The following is an 18,405-nucleotide window of genomic DNA, read 5'->3' on the forward strand; positions in this document are numbered from 1 at the left end:
GAGATCAATTAATTTAATTAAATTAAGTAAATTCACCATGCGCTGCACATACACCGCGGACCACTTTGCATAATTTAAACATAAACAAAAGCACCCAAAGAGTGTGTGGGAGAGAGAGCAAATCGAAGGAGGAGAAGGAGAGCATAGAACGAAGGCATTTGCAACTTTCTCACTCAAATTTTTTCACCCGCTCAAAGCGTGCGTTTGTAGGTCAGCTCCGCTTTTTATTCCCCGAAAATGCGGAAAATGGTGAAAAATCCAACGGCTAAAATGTCACGAAGGTGTAGTGAAACAGTGATTAGATGATGAAATGTAAAAAAAAAATGTGTTTATTGCAAGAAACTTGTTGAACCAAGGGCGGGACCGAAGAAAGGGGCAAAACGGCAACAAAAAAGCAGCGCGACGAAGAAAAAGTGCGGCAGTGGGTGATATTTATATGCAATGTCTGATATTTGAAAAGATAAACACATTTTTGCATAATTTCTGTTTTTTCATGTGCCAAAATCTAAAATGCGTAATTGTTGCCTTGTGGTGCTTCTTTTTTTTTCGTTTGATCACATGAGTTCCAGCTATGTGTGTGTGTGTGTGCTTGAAAATTCGTCAAGTTTTGTCCCTTTCCCACTCACATTACTCGGGAGTAGTAGTGGGATGCAGTGAAGAAGAGAATCAAAAAGGAATGAGTGCTCTCGTTCCAAGTGAAGTTCATAAAAGGGTGAGGCATTCCCAGTCCTGCTGATCTGACTCTCTCTTGTCTAGTGTGTTTACACGAACTTTCGCCCCCTCGTGCCTCACCTCATTTTAATAAAATGCCTAAATTTTGCGCTCTTATTGGAAATCATTTTGTTCGTTTCGCTTGCGGTTTCGGCGCGATTTTCGCAACTCTCTTGATCAGAATCCTAAGAATAGGATAGGAGAGAAATTATGTTGGTCTTTACCATTTATAATTCTATTTTCTTTGTATGTATGGGGTCGGCAACGCATCCTTCTAATATACCCCAATACCCAAAATGAGTAGAGGGTATACAAATTTGAAACCTTCTGGGACATAAAAATATCACAGCGGAAAACAACAAAAAATAATATAAAACAGGAGAGTGGGATCTGGGGTCGTCTCTGGTATGGTCTCCATTTGTTATGAGGTACAAAAATATTTATGATTATGAGAAATACACAGCCAGGCTTATTATAAAATACAGCAACTTTTCCGATATCAAAAGAAAACTCAAGGCAATGCCGACGACGACACACAAGCCACAAAAGTCTTTCCAGTCTCTTTCCACTCTCCTGGCCTGTGGGACACGTTTATTTAAATGCGACTCGACTATGTGCTGATGATGATGATGACTATTGGGATTGGGACTGGGATTGGGAATGGGAATGGGTATATGGTTATATTGGTTATTGGTATGGGGGTATCGTATGTGTCCCCGCCTCTTAGGGGTTCTCTTAAGTAGCCTCGAAAGCATTCGTTTGGTGGTTTTGTTGCTGGACCCCGGCACCGGCACCGGCCCCGGCCGTATCGACAGGTAGCCCAAATATTTATAGTGTTCAATAATTGAGATACACGTTAATGAGTCGCTGGTCGGAGCTGGTGCTGCCTTTTGGGATAGGCTTTCTGGGGTCGGAGGTTGACTCAGAATAGTACGTAGTAGCGACCATTATTTGAATGTTGAATAGCATTGAAATGTGGTGGATAGATGGAACATTTCAAGTGTATTTGAATACCCTTACCCTTAAATACTCTCAATGAAATGGTAATGCATTCTGTAAATGTATCATCTGTTATATCTTCTAGGATTCCGAGTACTATACGCCCTTTCATTGCTTCTCAGTTATTTTTTGGTTTCTAAGATAATTATTTAAATTTTTGTTTACAGATCGATTTAATTGTTGATCTCTAAGATCCTTTTCACTTCTTTCTAGTCGATTTCCTTCCTGTTTCATGTCAGAGATAGAGCATTCCTCCATTCGTCGTGGCTTTTCTTTAGTTGATTTCCCCAGCTGCCTTTCCCCCTGTCTTGTTTTCCTTTCGAACTCTGGTTGTCGCTGTAAATTTAAATAATAATTTCCTATACAGCTTCCCAGCATCTGCTTACCAAAGACCCTGTTGTTGTGTCTTTTTTTGGCTGCGTTTTCTCACTTGGCCCGCTGCCTGCCCCGCTGCCTGCCTGCTGCCCCTGTCTTTTGTCGGCATTGATCAGCTTTGATTGCTATGCAACTTATTAGTTGTTGTTATTTGTTTGACTAGACACAGTCGTATATATCCGAAAGGAGGAGCGTTTTTATTATAATGCTGATCTGTAGATCTGTGGAGGTAGCAGCTTACCCTTTTGCCAGTTGGAAGCCGCTGCTGTCTGTGGTGATAATGGGACAAAATGTCGGGACGAGAAATAACCAGGCTTAATCTTCAGGTGTCTCTCTGTCTCCTCTGTCTCTCTCTCTCTGTGTGTTTGTGTGTGTGTGTAATCATTTGTGCCCTTTTCTTGGCCGTTGTCAACATATCTGGCTTATGTGAGTCAGAATTATGTGACGATCGTTTCGGCGGCGGCGAAATGTTTTTGAGGTTCGAGTCTCTGCCCCAGAACGGAGCTGTCCGGCTGCTGCTGCATCTTGGCCACATGTTGTTGCCACAGCTTTAATAAAGACATCAGCCGCGCATAATTATGGATTTGTAGTAGCCGGCAGTTGCTCTTCTCTCTCTCTCTTCTCTCTCTCACACAAATGCAATTCGTTCAGCTTCGTTTTTCAGCTCCATCTCTGGAGCTCTGCAGCTCTGGAGCTCTGTGTCCGTGTCTGTCTTTCTTTTCCATAAGTCGTAGATTGGCATTATTGTCATCGTGGGGCAATCTCACGACAATCCCCTTTTGGCCATATCTTAATTCTATTGCTCTCTGGTGCTCTCGGCATGCCGTGGCATGGCATTCCTGAATCAGACTTCCAGCTGGGTGCCACATGCAAATGAGCCTCAATTAAATTTATATCAAAATGTTTTCCATTTATTTTAAGTTTTAGTTTTCGTTTTAGTTATATGCTACTGGATCGTGACTTGAACTGTTAGTTGCCTGGCTTTTAAAAGCAAATAAAAAACTGTTCAGTTAGAGCACTTCCCAGAGATAAGCTCTCCGGCGAGAGATTTTCCGGCTGAAAGACTTTTTCTGTCTATTTTTATAGGCCGCAATTGAGTCGCAGCCAGCGAGCAGCTCTTCTTGGGAATCTCAGATGGGCAGATGTCCTGCTGAGTGTTTCATAATAATGCTAAAAGGTAATCCCAATCCCATGCCGAACCCGTTGACAATCCGCCAGTGCCCGGCAGTCCCCGGCAGTCTCCGAGAGTCCCCGACAGACCTGTCACAAATGGCAAGCCCATCAAGCTCTAATCCCACATCTAATGGGAATGTAAACAGCAACACCTCCTCCTCAGATAAGATCGCCTTGCCCTGCCTTGCCCCAACGAGGGGCAATACAGTTGGTGCAACCAAGCTGAAACCTATTCAAATTAACAAATGTGTTTTAATCTCCGACAACAAATTTGAATTGTATTTTTCTTCTTCTCTTCTCTTTTTTTTTTTTTTTTTGGTGGAATTTCGTCCGTTGTTTCGGATCGCAGTCAGCCGATGATCACCCGCTGCTCGGAGGCAGGTACAGGGATCCCTCCTGTGAGTGCCACTGACACGGGAATTGCTGGCTGGCTACCCAGTTAAATGTGCTCTCCGCTTCTGGCCGCATTGTTGGAACAGGTCGATCGATCTATGACAGATGAGATCATGTTGACTTGGCACAAAAGGCGCACACCATGCCCCCGAAACAGCTCCGACTCCGACTCCGACTCTCAACTCTGGACTCTCGAGAGTCCTGTTGCTTGCGATGATGTATCGTTTTGGCTCGGAGTTGGACTGGGACTGGGACTGGGTTTGGGCCTTCATTTGCCATTTGGCTTCACGCTACGCTACGTCGTCGTCGTCATCGTCATCTCTTGTACAAAATTCATATTCAAAGTGACATTTATGCCATGCTCTACACATTCCAGGCGATATGATTTGACTGCCTTCAGGCGACTGCCTCCTTTCGTGGCCACAACGAACCTTTTTGTGTGTGGCTCCCTTTTGCCCTTCTTGATGAGGCTTGATGGCTCCGCACTCACTCGCTCACTCACTCGATCTGTGCACGACAATAGCCTGGTTATTATTGCTGATTTGTGTTTTATTTGTTGACAGTTTAGGGTTTTTGGCTTATGAATCGTCTCACATAATCCTACTGCGGGAATTAGCATGGTGAAAATATGCACTGAGAGAATTTTTGCACGTAAATGTTTGAATATTGATTCCTTGAGGATAGTAGAGAATTTTAGGAGAGGAAACGTGATCTTTCCTACTTCTGTGACCACTAGCCCAGTATCTCTCTCTAATTTCTCTCAGTGTGCCATGCAAAGCCCCTCTTCAGGGGATTAACACGCACACACACACACACACACAGACGACTGCAGGGAGTGTCTCTCTCTGTCTATTTTTCAGATGCACAAATTGAGTGAACAGTGTGGGCATATTCCGTATGCCATTTAGTCGGACATTGCCTCCCATTGTTGCTTCCGCAGTAGCAGGAGACCGAGCAACCGAGGACGGACCCCTGGACTCGAGACACAAGACACAGGACTCGAGACACAGGACATATCCAGCTGACAAAAACAACTGCAATCGAGTTGTTCCATTTCCTTAGGGTCTGCTCTTCTGTCATTTGCCTCTCCTTTTCAACTGCCCCTCCCCTCCCCTCTCCAACCCATCCTTGACTGCAATTGTGGGCCAGTTTGACGTATGCTCTGTCCGCTCATTGTTTTGTTTTGGCCAAATCGTGTTGACAGGCCATGCAAGACAGCCGGACAGGCCCGAGCCGGACAGGCCCGAGCCGGACTCTCCGAGGATCGGTGGCTGCAATCAATCATTGGGCTAGCCCCTGTTTCCGTGTAACTGGAATGACTTTGTATGGCACCCATGGGGAATTTCAGCTCGATCGCTTACTGGCTTCGATCCGCCTCCCGTCCCAGTCCAGGGGGGGCCAGTCGGAGTCGCAGTCGCCGCATCTGGTAACCGCATTCGTCGTAATCAATTGTTTAGGCCACACTCCATTCCATGGGGAGAGGCACGCGTTCTGGAACAAAAGAGCTCTAACGGTGCCACAACAACTGCCGCCGACTCGTTGCTGCAGCTCCAACGCGCTCTCCATACACCAGTACCATGAGTAATTACAATTTAATACAAGAAAAACGTGGACTCTTAAGTGCCGAAGGCTTTGATACCCTCTTCCACGGAGATTCATGATTTCCATGGCATCTAAACGAAGGGTATACAAACTATTGACTCCCCCTTTGAGCCACAATCTGCGGTGGAGTGCGGTGGAGAAAAGAACAGCAAACTCATATGTGAGACGCGCCAAGCCGCTTTGATCACAGCAACAATGCTTGCCACAACAAAACAACTTCTTTGGCTTTGTTGCTGGCCCAAAAGAAAGATCTCTCTCTCTCTCTCTGTCTCTCTCTCAAGACTGAAAGAAAGAAATCCATCTTCATGGCCGCCTTGACGATGATCACACAGATACACACACAAACACACAGATACAACCCAATTCGGTTGAATGCCGCGCAGCTCCACAATGGCTGTTTGAGGGCGGGGGGATGTGCCTTGGAGAAACATTTTCGTATTGACGCTACTACTTGAATCACGATTTGTAAACATATACAACACCAGTCCCAAGATCGGGACAACTACGACGAGTAGAACGAGAAGGAGTATCCAGAATCCAAAATCCAGAATCCAGAACCCAGAACAACGTTGTTTGTACCGCAAGTGCGATTGCCGTTCGATTCCACGCCAGCGCGTAATCGCTATGGTATGTACAGTGGGGCAAATGCGTGGAAAAGTGGTCTAGCATATTTCTAGAACGAGAGAGAAGCGTTTCTTGAGAAATATAAACACACATAGATCATTTTTGGGATTGCTTTCATAAAGCATAAACAATACATTTACCTTGAAGAGTCTTATGGAATATATATAGAACATATATTATGCAAATATTAATGTTAAGTAAATCTACTAGCTCTTAAAGCAAAAACATTGTTTTTCCAAGCTTTAAAAGTCCCGTTTCGTTACTTAAAGATTTTTGAAATGTATTATTTTGTTACATTTTGATACATTACTGTATAGATTTTTAGAAAAAACTATGAAAGTTTAAAGAAACAAATTTTCTCTCAACAAAATTCCGAAAATACCTAAAATATGTACCGTTTCTATTATTTTGTTCCCCTAGTTTTTAGGAACAAAACCAGAATTTCTATCGGATCATAGTAGAAAAAGAGAAAGAAACGATTACCTGAACAGTGCCCGTTTATAAAGAACTACTAGCCCAATCTACACCTCTTAGATTCCCATATTTCATCCACTGTAACTCCTTAAAATTCTAGAATCCCCTTCTCGATTCCACTGTGCGTCTGCCGCAGGCATATGAGCTATATGGCTCCCAAGTGCTTTGGCCCAAACAATTCAATAATACAATAACAACAATCATAATAATAACACAAAAACACACCAACACCAACAACAACGGCCACAATGAGAAGGGTATTACAACAACGAAAAGCGCAAGAACCCACCCGCACCCGCTCCCCCGCCCGCACCCCCACCAATCGAACACCCCATAGAATACCATATAAACATACATCATAACGCGCCGCAAAGCGGCCGAACCGGAGAGGACTGACGACCGACGACTGACGAACGACCTTATTCCACTCACAATCAGTCAAAATTGAAAATTTATTGAATAACCCACGAACGAACGGAATGGACGGAACGGAACGAACGAGCAGGGAGAACAAGAAAAAATAAAGTTTAAATATCACGAGTGAATGCGAGTGTGTGTTTGTGTAAAGATCAACAAAAGGATTTCTTACCAAAATAGCTCGTGTCAAAAGACTTTGATCCATTAATCAATATGCCGCAGACTCTGACACAGTCTCTGGGCTCTGGGCTCTTCTGGGCTCTCCCTATCCATCTCCCTCGGAGAAGGAACCCATGGAAGCCTCGTCTTGGGCTCTGTGTTTTGCTGTAAGACGACCCCCAGCTCCCAGGTCCCACAATCTCAGAGAGATCTCAGATCCCAGAGATCCCCTACAGTACAAAAGAGCAGATCTGACCGAGCCACGAACCACAGCTGGGGTATTTACCCGTTTTGTGCTCAGTCAAGATCATGATGAGGCTGTTATTTGACGACGATGACGATGACGCTCAAGATGAAGATGATGTTGTGGCCCAGGTCCAGGCCCATTGCTGGGGCACGGCCTCCTCTGGTCATATTTTATTGTCTTCCGTAATGCCTCGAAGACCATGTGACATGTGTAAGTGATAGCGTTAATGCCGCTTTTAAGTAGTAATTATGTCTTCAATTGGGCATTGAACATTGAGCAGCGAGCTTTGTTATTCCCCGGGACAGAGAAAGAGTTGTGTCTTGTAATGACTGCAACGGTGGGGGTTCGTTCGCCTCAGACGCGTGCTTCAGTTTTTGGGGTCGGAGTGTGCCAGATAATGGAAAGCTTTACAGACTCGATGATGCGAGACCTCAATATGGGTCTGTTTTAATGGAAACGGGATAATTACTAAGAGCCAAGGCTCATTCGAAAAGTGTAGTCGCATTAGGAGTGCGTACAGATGAGTAAGGTGGCATAAGGTGGCTCCAGGCTCAAAAGCCACTCCACTTTTTCTACGCTCCTTCGCACTTTATTAAAGTTTGAAGATCATCCTTGCCCTTCAATGAATGAGCTATGTTTACCATCTATTGGCACAACCCTCTAGCCATAACAGATGCCTCAATTCCCGGTAAGGACATTCTATACGACGGCGCCTGCCCGTCCGAACGCCCAGTGGCCCCGACATTTGCTTTTGTCAAAACAACTCCGTCTGTGGAGTGGCCCCCACATCTCCTGCACACACACACACACGTCTCTCTGCTGGTCGTGTGAAGCAGTAATTGCCCCCTAATCTTGGAGACCAGAGTTCAGTAGAGAATCCACCGTCTCCAGCGATCTGTGGCATTGTTTTAGTAAATTAAGGATTTGCTTGCTTTTATTGTTGTCATAATTATTGTTTAGTGGCGCATCCTTGTTTGCCCCGAGGCCGGATGGTGTGCCCCCGGGCCCGTACACCTCTGCAGAGCCACTCCCATAATTCCGGGCCGATGTCCCTGTCCCTGTTCCTGGCCCTGTCCCTGGCCCTGGCCCTGGCCGATCTGTAAGCACAAATACAAATGTAGTACATAAATCGCGCGCACAAACGAATGGCTGGCGATTGGGATGCCGGGGATTAAAGAGCAAAGATATCGAATTACACACCTGACGACGGGCCCCAAAGACCTGAAGATCTGAAGATCTGAAAGGGAACAGTACGATCAAAGGGGGGATCGAGAGAGCCAGACAAAAGCTAAGCCATCGTATTTTATGTGAACTTTCTTTGGGAGTTTTCTGCCGAGTTTTGGCTGCCGTTGCCATCAGGAAAGACTCGAAGCGGGAACCTGGAACCTGGAACCTGGAACCCGGTGGAACTGGCCGTCTGACTGCAGTGCATCCCGCGCTGCATACTTTATGGGCATTAAAAATTCAAGTGGCAGCAATTTTTCGTTGGCAACTTCAAATGGAAGCCGCAGAAATCAGAAATCAGCCGGACGGCTCCAGTCCAGTCTCCTCGCCTCGGCCATAATCCCCGCCAAACTGCTGAGCGTCTCGGCCCTGCAGCCTGCTGCCAATTTAATGTGTCGGCGTGTTTATCGGCTAATGAAGTTGACAACACGCGGATTAGCGCATTTAGTTGGCCAACTGTTGGCCACTGACGGAGAGGGGATCCAGCATCCGAATGGAATATGGAATGGAGTGGAGTGGAGTGTTCCTGTCCTCTCCTGGGCATTAGCGGAAAGCAACATAACTTAATAACGATAACGATGAATATTATTTTAATGCTGAAATGCCAAGAGATCCCAAGTTGAAGGAAGAGCGGGAGAGAGTTGCTCTTCTAGCGGTAGATGTGTATCCCTGAACCCGACGGCACGGCGTGTCCCTCTCCCCATGGAATATGGTAATTTGTTGCTTCTGGTGGGGTTGTGACACAGCGAGTTATACGATGTGATAAGACAATAAATATTTTTACCATTTACAGTTCAATTATGGCTTCGCCACGGCCTTATCGGGTCACATCAATTTGTCTATTGGAAAACCTGTCCAATTTATGAACTTGTTTCCATCGCCATCGCCATCATCATCATCGTCTTGTCTTCGGTTGGGACTACTGGACTACTGGACTACCACTTCTTATAGCAGCTATTTATAGCCAACTAATTGTGTTCAGATTAGTGGCTCCTGCTACCAGAGTGATCCCATCTGATCTGATCTGCTGTTGCTGGCGGGCTGTGGCGCTGACACAGATTTTTTATAAGCAGAAAGATGTCGTAAAATATAGTACAAAAATATTTAGAATAGTTTTTAAAGTGGTTCACATGTTGAACAGGATTTACCAATAGATTTTTTTCTTTTAATTTGTATGAAGATTAATGCAAATTGGTTGGCATTCGGTTGCCTGCCAAAGATCGTTCTTGACCATCCAAGAGACCTTCTTTTATCAAAGATATATGTATACTTTATTCATCTTTAATAAGGACCTAAGGACTTAATCGATCTGTTGCTGAAGTTTTTTTTTTTGCTGCAAAACTCTGTCAATCTTTGGCAAATATTTATGATAATTATAGACGTTCCCCGATTGAAAATAAAATCATTTCATGGCCTTAAATGACGGGCTTTGAAGCGGAAGTGAAAGCCAAAGGAAATCGAATCGGAATTTTGTGTACAAACATGCGACAATGAAAGCCAACTTTGTGGAAAACAAAAGCCGGAGTACAGGACGTGTATTGATAGTCTATAATTATAGCCTTTTCCTTCCGGCTACCCCCCGTCTATGGCTGTCTCTCTCCCCCTTAGATCAAGGATGAGTGTCATGAAGAGCCACTGGGAAAGGGGAGTGCTTTATAATTCAGGGTTCTCCAACCTGATATTATATATGGAAATTGCGCGGGAACCGAACAAGCGGCGGCAATGCCCTCCCCCTCGGGTGGGAGTGGGTGTGGGAATGGGGGTATGTGGGGGATGTACGGGTGTGGAAGGCTATGTAATTTCAGTAAAGTTTTCGAATTGTTAAGTGCCCAATTGTGCGTGTGAATGTGTGTGTAATAGACCGTCACCCGAAGGACGCCCGTCCCGGGACACCTGTCCGCGTTCGCATCGTGTGGGGTGTTTGGGGTTGGGATGTCCCCATATCCTGTCCTGGTATCAGGTGCCTTGGCTTGTTAAATAATTTGTTCAATCACAGCAATGCCATTTGTGGGTGGAGGATAAGCGGGTTGCCCTGGCAGCCAGTTTTCGGGGGAACCACTCTCTCTGCTCTCCTAATATTTCCTTTATCTATCCACTTTGATTGACAAATTAATTCAGTTCTATAACTCAACACACAATGCTGTCAAAATATTGAATTTTTTCAACGTCAAACCCAAGAGAAAGACATCGAGGAGACATCAGAGAAGCGGCGGCAAAATTCGCATCATCTTCAGAGTTGTTTTTTTTTTTTTGCAGAAGCCAAAGGTTGTCTCTGGGGAGGGGATGTCTCTTCGGCATAGCTTTAGCAACGACCATTCCCATAAAGACAATAAATTTTCAATTTTATTTTTGCCGCCGCCGTCACAGAAGAGGTCTGGAAAGAGCTTATGGCATTTTTATTACGAATGGGTGAAAACAAAATAAGCAGTAAAATTAATCGCCGACTTAGCCGGCGATTAACTGAAATATCAAAGACGGCATCCATTTTGGCCCGTTCAATATACTCAAATTTTAAAAGTGATTCGATTCGAAGAAGAGGTTTGAACCACGATGAGTAGCAGCCCTAGATGGCAGTGAAATCGTTTGATGTCTTCTACGATCCCAGGGCTTAGCGAATCGAATCTGAAGATGTTTTTGGCTATCTTTATGGCCTAAACCAAGCAAAACGTTGGGTTTTATAGGGTTTTTAGATCGTAGTATGCGGAAATGTGGGTTTAGGATTTAATCAAGATTAAGCAAAGTGGACTGAGAGGAAAAGGGCTAGGGAAAGTGGATCGGAATAGTTTGAGAAATCTGTGAAGAAATGCCATCCTGATGGGGCTTTCTGGGATTCATTAGAGATGTCAGATATCAACTGCAATTAGTTCAAGGGATCATAGAGGAGTCCTCTTTCGTTTGAGCTGCTGCCAACTACTGAATAGAGATCCTTTCAGATCAAACTCCATTCTGTTGAGGCCACTCCCCAGATCTATACCGAAACCCCTTTCTCCGCCTGCGCCTCCACCTCCTTTGATCAGGATTAGATGGTGAAAACCATATGTGCCACGCTATAATCTTTTGTTGATTGAATAATGAACGTGGGGATAGGCTGCTGCAGCAGATCGGCTCGATTTCTTCGTCTTCAGACAGACAGAGGCGCTCTGTCGCACACCTTGATGGTGTAAATTGAGCTCTAATCAAGGCGAGCCGATCGCAAATCCTTTTCAAGCCATCTCATGTTTACCAAAAGGTGCCGAAAGCAAACAACTAGTGAAAGGATTCAAAGCACACACATGTTTGCGAGTCCTGAATGGAGGGACTCTCCCCAAATTAGTTGTATTCCCTATCCGGCGAACCCTATTCCATTCTCGGATTGTGCATTGTGCAAGCAACAAATTAATTGCATTTATTCGAGAAATTTGATATTTTTTTTTTTGCAGGCTACCGCTACCGAATAGCGGGTGTGGGTGTGGATTCCCTGAGATCCCAAAACTTGAGCAGCCCTCCTTCTGCTGCTCCTTGATTAATAATTAATAATATTTAACAAACAAGCGGCGCGCTTATCGCACACCAAAGTATAATAATCTGCAGATGAGAGACCCTAAACTACTCCGCCTCCTCCTTTAGGGAAGTGGCCCACACAAGCGCATTTTGGGTCATATCTTTATGATCTCCAAGGAGTGCCACTGCACCGCATCGCGGACCAATGACAAAACACTGGCTTCAGGCTATAGCCTATAGACACACACAAACAACAAACACGTTAAGCAATCCCAAAGATGTAGATAAGTTCATCATCATCTTGATGCAGTCATCAGCCACCAGCCAGTCCCAGTCCCAGGGCCCAGCACCAGCAGCAGCAGTCCCTCACGGTGTTGACGTCTTGTAGGCGGTGCCCGATGCCCGTTGCCCCTTGGCCGGTGCCCGGTGCCCAGGCCTGTGCCTCGAGTGCCGTTTAAACGCCGCCGCCACAACTTATCGAAAGATTCGTATCGTTCCACCATTATACGAGTATTCCTTTGCCCCTCTGGCAGCCCTTCTGTGTGGGTTCTCTTCAGTGCAGTCTTTCTGGCCTGGCCTCTGCAGTGCTTTGAGTTTTTTGAGTTGGTTGCCGCAGGATCTGCGATAAATCACTTTGTACTGCTGTGCAGCCATCAAAATCAATAAAGACCGCAGCGACCGCCTCGTACCTACAGCCGCCTCGAAGGTGTATAAAATTGAGATGTTGATGGCTTCATCATTGGCCAACTGCGGCATTTGATCAGAGCATTCGTTCCGCTCATGTAGGTCGTCTGGGTGCAGGGAAAGGACTAGTTTAGGTAAAAACCAGGTGCTTGATTTATGTCAAGCTGTTTGATGGCCATTAAATATACTAGCACTAAACACGAGACTTGATTGGATTTTATTGAGGTGTTCATTTTAGGGTTTTTTAAGACTCGAACTATTTTATTTGATGATATATGATGATATATTTGATATATTTGTTGTATAGATATACAATTCAAAATTTATAACAGAATCAGAAGTAATTTTTTAATCAAATGGTTCAATTTTATAAAACAGAACTAAAATTCTCAAATTCAAACTTTTAAAACGCCCGCTCAAACACTAACAAATGATGGGTAGCACTGTCTTTCTCATTCGATGTATCGATATTTGCCGATAATAAAATTCATAGGTGACGTATTTTTATTAACCCATTTTGAACCATGTTTAAATATACGCACGAGAAGAAGAATTTTTGCACAGGTCAGGTGAAAGATATTGTGATTTGTTTTTTTTTTGTGTTGAGGAACCTGTGTTGAACCTGCAAGGAGAATGTACAAAGAGTTTTGCAGTATTGCGGCTCAGTGGATTCAGTGGGCTAAGGTGAACTTCGTTCACTGCACTCGTTTTTGGTCGGTTCGTTCGGGACGAACCAATAGTTCTTTTTTTTTGTTCATGAACGAGCCAACACAATTTTAAAATAAATTCCAAATGAACAAAAAAAGGTTTAGGATTTAAGCAAACACCTACATCTAGTGCTCGTGTTAAGTGCTGTATATAGACTTTAGGTGTACATTCATTTTAAGCAAAATTATTTGTGTGCATGTAAAGTGCAGAAGGTAAGCAAAAGCTGGACGGTGACCAACTCACACACATGCGCCGCCTACACCATACGTGTGAATACACAAGTGCACACATGTGCAAAAAGCCGGCTGCGATGAAGAACTTTGCGCGCCATTGACATTTTTGAATTCCGACACCCAAAAGAGGAGGAAGCAGCAGATAGCAGCGCGTTGATTGAATTTTGAAGGCGAAAGTCAGCAGAATTTTGTTTTATTTTCGAACCGCGAGACGAGCCAGGCATTAATTTTTTTTTGGCAATCTGTTGATCGATTGGCAATCGATCGTCTGTGCTGCTGCTGTCTGTCCCATCGATAAAGTGTGCCCCGCATCCGTGCCACTGCCGCAGCTGCTGCGTCGGCCACTGTTGATGATCTTGGGGCTGTGCCATGTCGAAAATAGCCAGCCATTGACACGCCGCCTCGCGCACACACAGCCACATTGGTGAAGTAATACCACCCCGATCCATACCCATTCACAGCCACCTTGAACACACATCACATCGCCATCAAATTATTCAGTTGCTGGCAGCCCCGCCGCCAAGCAAAACTTTGGAGCAGCCCCACAAACTAACCGAATCGATCGCATTCCATCCATCCATCCGTTCCGTTGCAGTTATCAAAATTCCCTTGAATCCGAGAAATGGCTCAGATAACCGAGAAGAGAACGACAACAGGTCGATCAGGAGCAGGGGCCACTAAGGAGAATATGTCGCGCGGCATTCAGCAGCCGGCGACGCGCGGCAAAGGAATCGAGATCCTCGACTTCCACGAGTCCTGGCTGGAGGAGGTTGAGCTCTACAAGGACAAAATGGTCATGTGCAAACAGCTGGCCCATCAAAACCGTTACACAAGCGGCACCGGCGGCGGCGGCGGCTTAGGCGGACATCCGAAGCAACGTAACTCCGCCGGCACCAGCTCCATCTCCGGCATCGGCACGTTCAATGCCAGCACCAATGGTTCTGTAACTGTATCATCGGCCTCGTCGCAGAAACCGAGAACGTCACCGCCATCGGCACGGCGCCGTCAGCCCGCAGGGAAGAGTGCGTCGTCGGCGGCGGCGGCTTCCTCAGCCGCAGCAAAGACAACGCAACGCACGGTGATGCGTGGCACATCCGCGACCAAGGGAACAACCGTGCCCATGGCCTCGGGCGTGCTCCAGTCGGAGCCGTACAAGAAAGTGCAGGTGAGTGTGAGGCTCCTCTCAGCTGCCGCCCTCTAGAGACTGCCGCCCTTAAACCCGACTCTAACTCCTGCCAATACCCTGCATGCTTCCCGTTGTTTGTTGTGTTGGGTTCCTTTCGTGTTCGATGTTCCATGTCCTGCGATGCCCTCTCGCTTTTACTAACCACATAGATGCTTTTGAAGCGTGCACGAGACGAAGCTTTTGCCAAACACGTTGCCAACAAGGGCAACAGCCACTCCTCTGCGGCCGGCGGCGCCAATTCCGCGAAGCGATCGAGCATCAGTCCAATCACACCCGAAAAGAGTGGAGAACTGGGTGTTAGCCATGCCATTACGAGCATGTCCTGCCCGAGCACGCAAACCCTGCAGCCCTGCAGTAAGATTGTTGTTAATACGTTCCATGGCAGCAGCCTGCTTGCCCAGCAGCATGACGACAAGAACAAGATTCTAACACAAAATGGTCTAACCAAATCTGCAGCCACGGCCCTGGAGACCAGTCTGTACGCCTCCCTCTATGCCCACTCGCCGCTCAGCTCCGGCACTCCGTACAGCAGCCTCACAACCAGGATGATGTCTGGCGGTGTCGACCATGCGACATGTGCGGGCGTTTCGCTAAATAAGGGAAACCACGACCATGTCCGACTACACGAGGATGATCCCTGTGCAGGTGATTGATAGATAATATGATTGATTGATTGAAGAATATACAAACTCCGCTGCGGTTCCTTCTTTATTTGCAGCCATCGATGACATTAACAACTACGATGACTCCGATTCGGAGGAGGAGTATGTGGGAACGCCCTTCTTCCTAGACGAGGATGGCAACGAGACGCATCAGAGTCGTCACACGCGCCTGCTGCCCGAGAAGAGATCCTCCAAGGAGTCGATGGCCACCGTAGACTCGGAGGCCTCGGTTTACTTTAGGCCAGATACCATACTCTCCCCGAGCCTGTTTCCCAATGTGCCGCCGTACCTGAACTTTACCTCGCATGCGGACAAGGGACCCCCAATGCCGGCTGCCCTGCACCGTGTGCTCAAGTGGAAGCTAAGTCCCGTCATGCCAAAGATTGTGAAACGTGTGGTCCTTAATTCCGGATTTCGCATTATCAAAAGTGGGATTTCAGTCGAGGTTCTTTTCTCTTCTCAGTCTTATATACGACTTTCTATCCCATCCAGACACCACCGACTGGATGGCTGTGTGGGAAAAGCACATGAAGAGTCCTGGATTCCGCACCATACGCTCGCATCAGAAATACAATCACATACCTGGCTCATTCCGCATTGGACGCAAGGACACCATGTGGCGCAGCATCTACCAAAATTTGAAAAAGTTTGGCAAGAAGGAATTTGGTTTTATGCAAAAGTGAGAACAACATCTCTGAAGTCTCTGTAGTTTCTTCACTTATTAAATCTTCTACCTTAGATCGTATATAATGCCCGATGATCTGGAGAATCTGCGACAGGTCTGGCCAAAGAACGCCTCAAAGCTGACCAAATGGATTGTCAAACCGCCGGCCAGTGCTCGAGGCACAGGCATTCGCATTGTCAACAAATGGAGTCAGTTCCCCAAAGATCGTCCCTTGGTAGTGCAGAAGTATGACACCATCCACCCACCACACTTCCAGCAAACAACCTTTTAACGACCTTGCTCCCCTCCATAGATACATTGAGCGTCCCCTGCTGATCAATGACAACAAGTTCGATATGCGTCTGTATGTGGTGCTGACCTCCATCAATCCTTTGCGCATTTACATGTACAAGGATGGACTGGCGCGCTTTGCCTCCGTTAAGTACAGCTCCGAGCTGAGCAACCTGGACGAGCGTTGCATGCACTTGACCAATTACAGCATCAACAAGTTCTCGCAGAACTATGCCAAAAATGAGGATTTCAATGCCTGCCAGGGACACAAGTGGACGCTGCAGTCGCTCTGGTCCTGCCTCGAGAATCGTGGTGTGAACACCAAGCGCCTCTGGGCTACGCTGCGCAATCTGGTGATCAAGGGCATCGTCAGCGGAGAGTCGGGTCTGAATCGAATGTACCGACAGAATGTGAACTTTCGGTACAACTGCTTTGAGTTATTCGGCTTCGATGTGCTTCTGGATGAGAACCTGGTGCCTTGGCTGCTGGAGATCAACATTTCGCCTTCGCTGCATTCGGAACTGCCGCTGGATCTACATGTGAAGGGGCCTCTGATACAGGCCGTGCTCAATACGGCCCTGTATCAGGTGCCGCCCAAACTAAACGAACGCCAGCAGCAGGAGATACTCGAGGAGTTGAACATGAAGGGGCCGCTGTGCCATGACAAGCGTATCTTCACCACCTGCCTAACTGCGGAGGAGGTGCGCAAGCACAACCAGTTCACCAATCGCAGCATTGAGTTCCGCGAGGAGTACGTGGACACCATACTGGACAATCTTCTGCCCGACGATGTGCGCTGCCTGATCGTTGCCGAGGACGAGCAGTCCCGCTGCAGACCACTCGAACGTATCTTTCCCACATCCGGCACGCACATCTACCTGCGTTACATCGAGAATGCGCGCTACTATAACCGCCTGCTGGACGCTTGGGAGACCAAATACGGCAAAAATCGTGACTTGGGTGTAGCTTTGCTGTCCCGCTTCACCAAGGACAGGTACCACTTGCAGGTCTCCGATGCCGCCATGGAAAAGGTGGGTTTTGTTTTCTTTCTTTCTTACCTTTACCCGTTTTAATAACATATGTATTTTTCGTTTTTAGGAACCGAACGTGGCTCTCACTGAGATTGATATGCTGCATGTGAAAAAGGAGGATGCACTGGATGGAATCACGACTCTTGCTAGACTCAATCTCGTGCCCACTGAAGCCAGCGAGCCGGTGCCTGTGGCCAGGAGCCCGGAGGCATGCATAGAAATTAAATCTTGAGACTGAACGAGCAAGAATTAACGAATTTCGGTTTCTGAATGTTTTTTATCAAACAGAAATACGCCAGCAATACCAATACCAACACGTTCAAAATCACGTTGAGATCCTCTCCAAATAAAGTTACATTTTTCCGGTCGTCTTTCTGCCTGTACACATTTTTTACATTCTTAAATTGTAAATTGTACACCTTATTAGTGAATTCACCCTGCTCATTGTAACGGACAATGGAAATAAGAACAAAGCAGAAAGGTGTGTGACCTAGAGAGGGGTGGGGTGGGTGCCGAGGTGTAGCAGCAGCCAGCTTGCGCCAGTGATGCTCGTGAATCGAGTTCGAAATTCCTTTTATTAACAAACATCAATTCAAAACATTTATTTCATTATACAATATTAAATCCACTTATGTAGGTAGGTTGAAGTTTTTGGAGCCCCACTGTAAATTGTGTTGGGCAAACTTACCGGCGATGGGGTCACACTGGAAACTCGGTTGGCGAAACTTTAATTGAACTTGTTCGTTTCTGAACTGTATAATAATATGGGATCTGACACTGAAGAAACATCTTGACGCCATTCCTCGTACCGGAGTGGAGTAATTTACTGCTTGCGTTCATTTTTTTTCATAATTTATCTCTCAATATCACACAAGTAAACAAATCAACATGACTGAGCAGTGTAGCCTGGTCACACTCTGATGCTAGCAATATATATGAAACCTGTTTCGGTAAATTTATGGTATATTTTGAAAAGGTAAAGGTAAATTTCGGTATTTTTCCCATCTTGCGGTCTAGATGATATAAATTCTATTTAAGAAGAAAGAGTATAGAAACTTCCATAAGCAG

At 46.1% G+C, this 18,405-nt stretch overlaps 1 protein-coding gene across 2 annotated transcripts; it reads left to right on the plus strand.

Moving 5' to 3' along the window:
- Nucleotides 1–14,098: 14,098 nt before the first annotated feature.
- LOC6588704 (tubulin polyglutamylase TTLL4) lies at nucleotides 14,099–17,720 on the plus strand. 2 transcript variants are annotated; one of them, XM_026989165.1, is made up of 7 exons: nucleotides 14,099–14,668; nucleotides 14,839–15,334; nucleotides 15,408–15,779; nucleotides 15,844–16,030; nucleotides 16,091–16,261; nucleotides 16,329–17,337; nucleotides 17,405–17,720. In XM_026989165.1, exons 1-7 carry the CDS (start codon nucleotides 14,126–14,128, stop codon nucleotides 17,567–17,569), a joined length of 2,943 nt encoding a protein of 980 aa, XP_026844966.1. In that variant the 5' UTR covers nucleotides 14,099–14,125; the 3' UTR covers nucleotides 17,570–17,720. The 2 variants fall into 2 exon arrangements, with proteins under 2 accessions (XP_026844966.1, XP_026844967.1); XM_026989166.1 differs by having other exon boundaries at nucleotides 14,851–15,334.
- The last annotated feature ends 685 nt before the right edge of the window (nucleotides 17,721–18,405 follow it).

Source organism: Drosophila persimilis, unplaced genomic scaffold (assembly GCF_003286085.1).
Source record: "Drosophila persimilis strain 14011-0111.01,24,50 unplaced genomic scaffold, DperRS2 tig00000191-arrow-pilon, whole genome shotgun sequence".
NCBI classification, from domain to species: Eukaryota; Metazoa; Arthropoda; class Insecta; order Diptera; family Drosophilidae; genus Drosophila; species Drosophila persimilis.

What these genes read in the sequence shown, in the direction of transcription:
- LOC6588704 (XM_026989165.1), top strand. Translation starts at nt 14,126, where the DNA reads ATGGCTCAGATAACCGAGAAGAGAACGACAACAGGTCGATCAGGAGCA. An exon ending in CGAGGATGATCCCTGTGCAG is followed by an intron (nt 15,335 to 15,407) that starts GTGATTGATAGA and finishes CTTTATTTGCAG; the next exon opens with CCATCGATGACATTAACAAC. An exon ending in CGGATTTCGCATTATCAAAA is followed by an intron (nt 15,780 to 15,843) that starts GTGGGATTTCAG and finishes TATCCCATCCAG; the next exon opens with ACACCACCGACTGGATGGCT.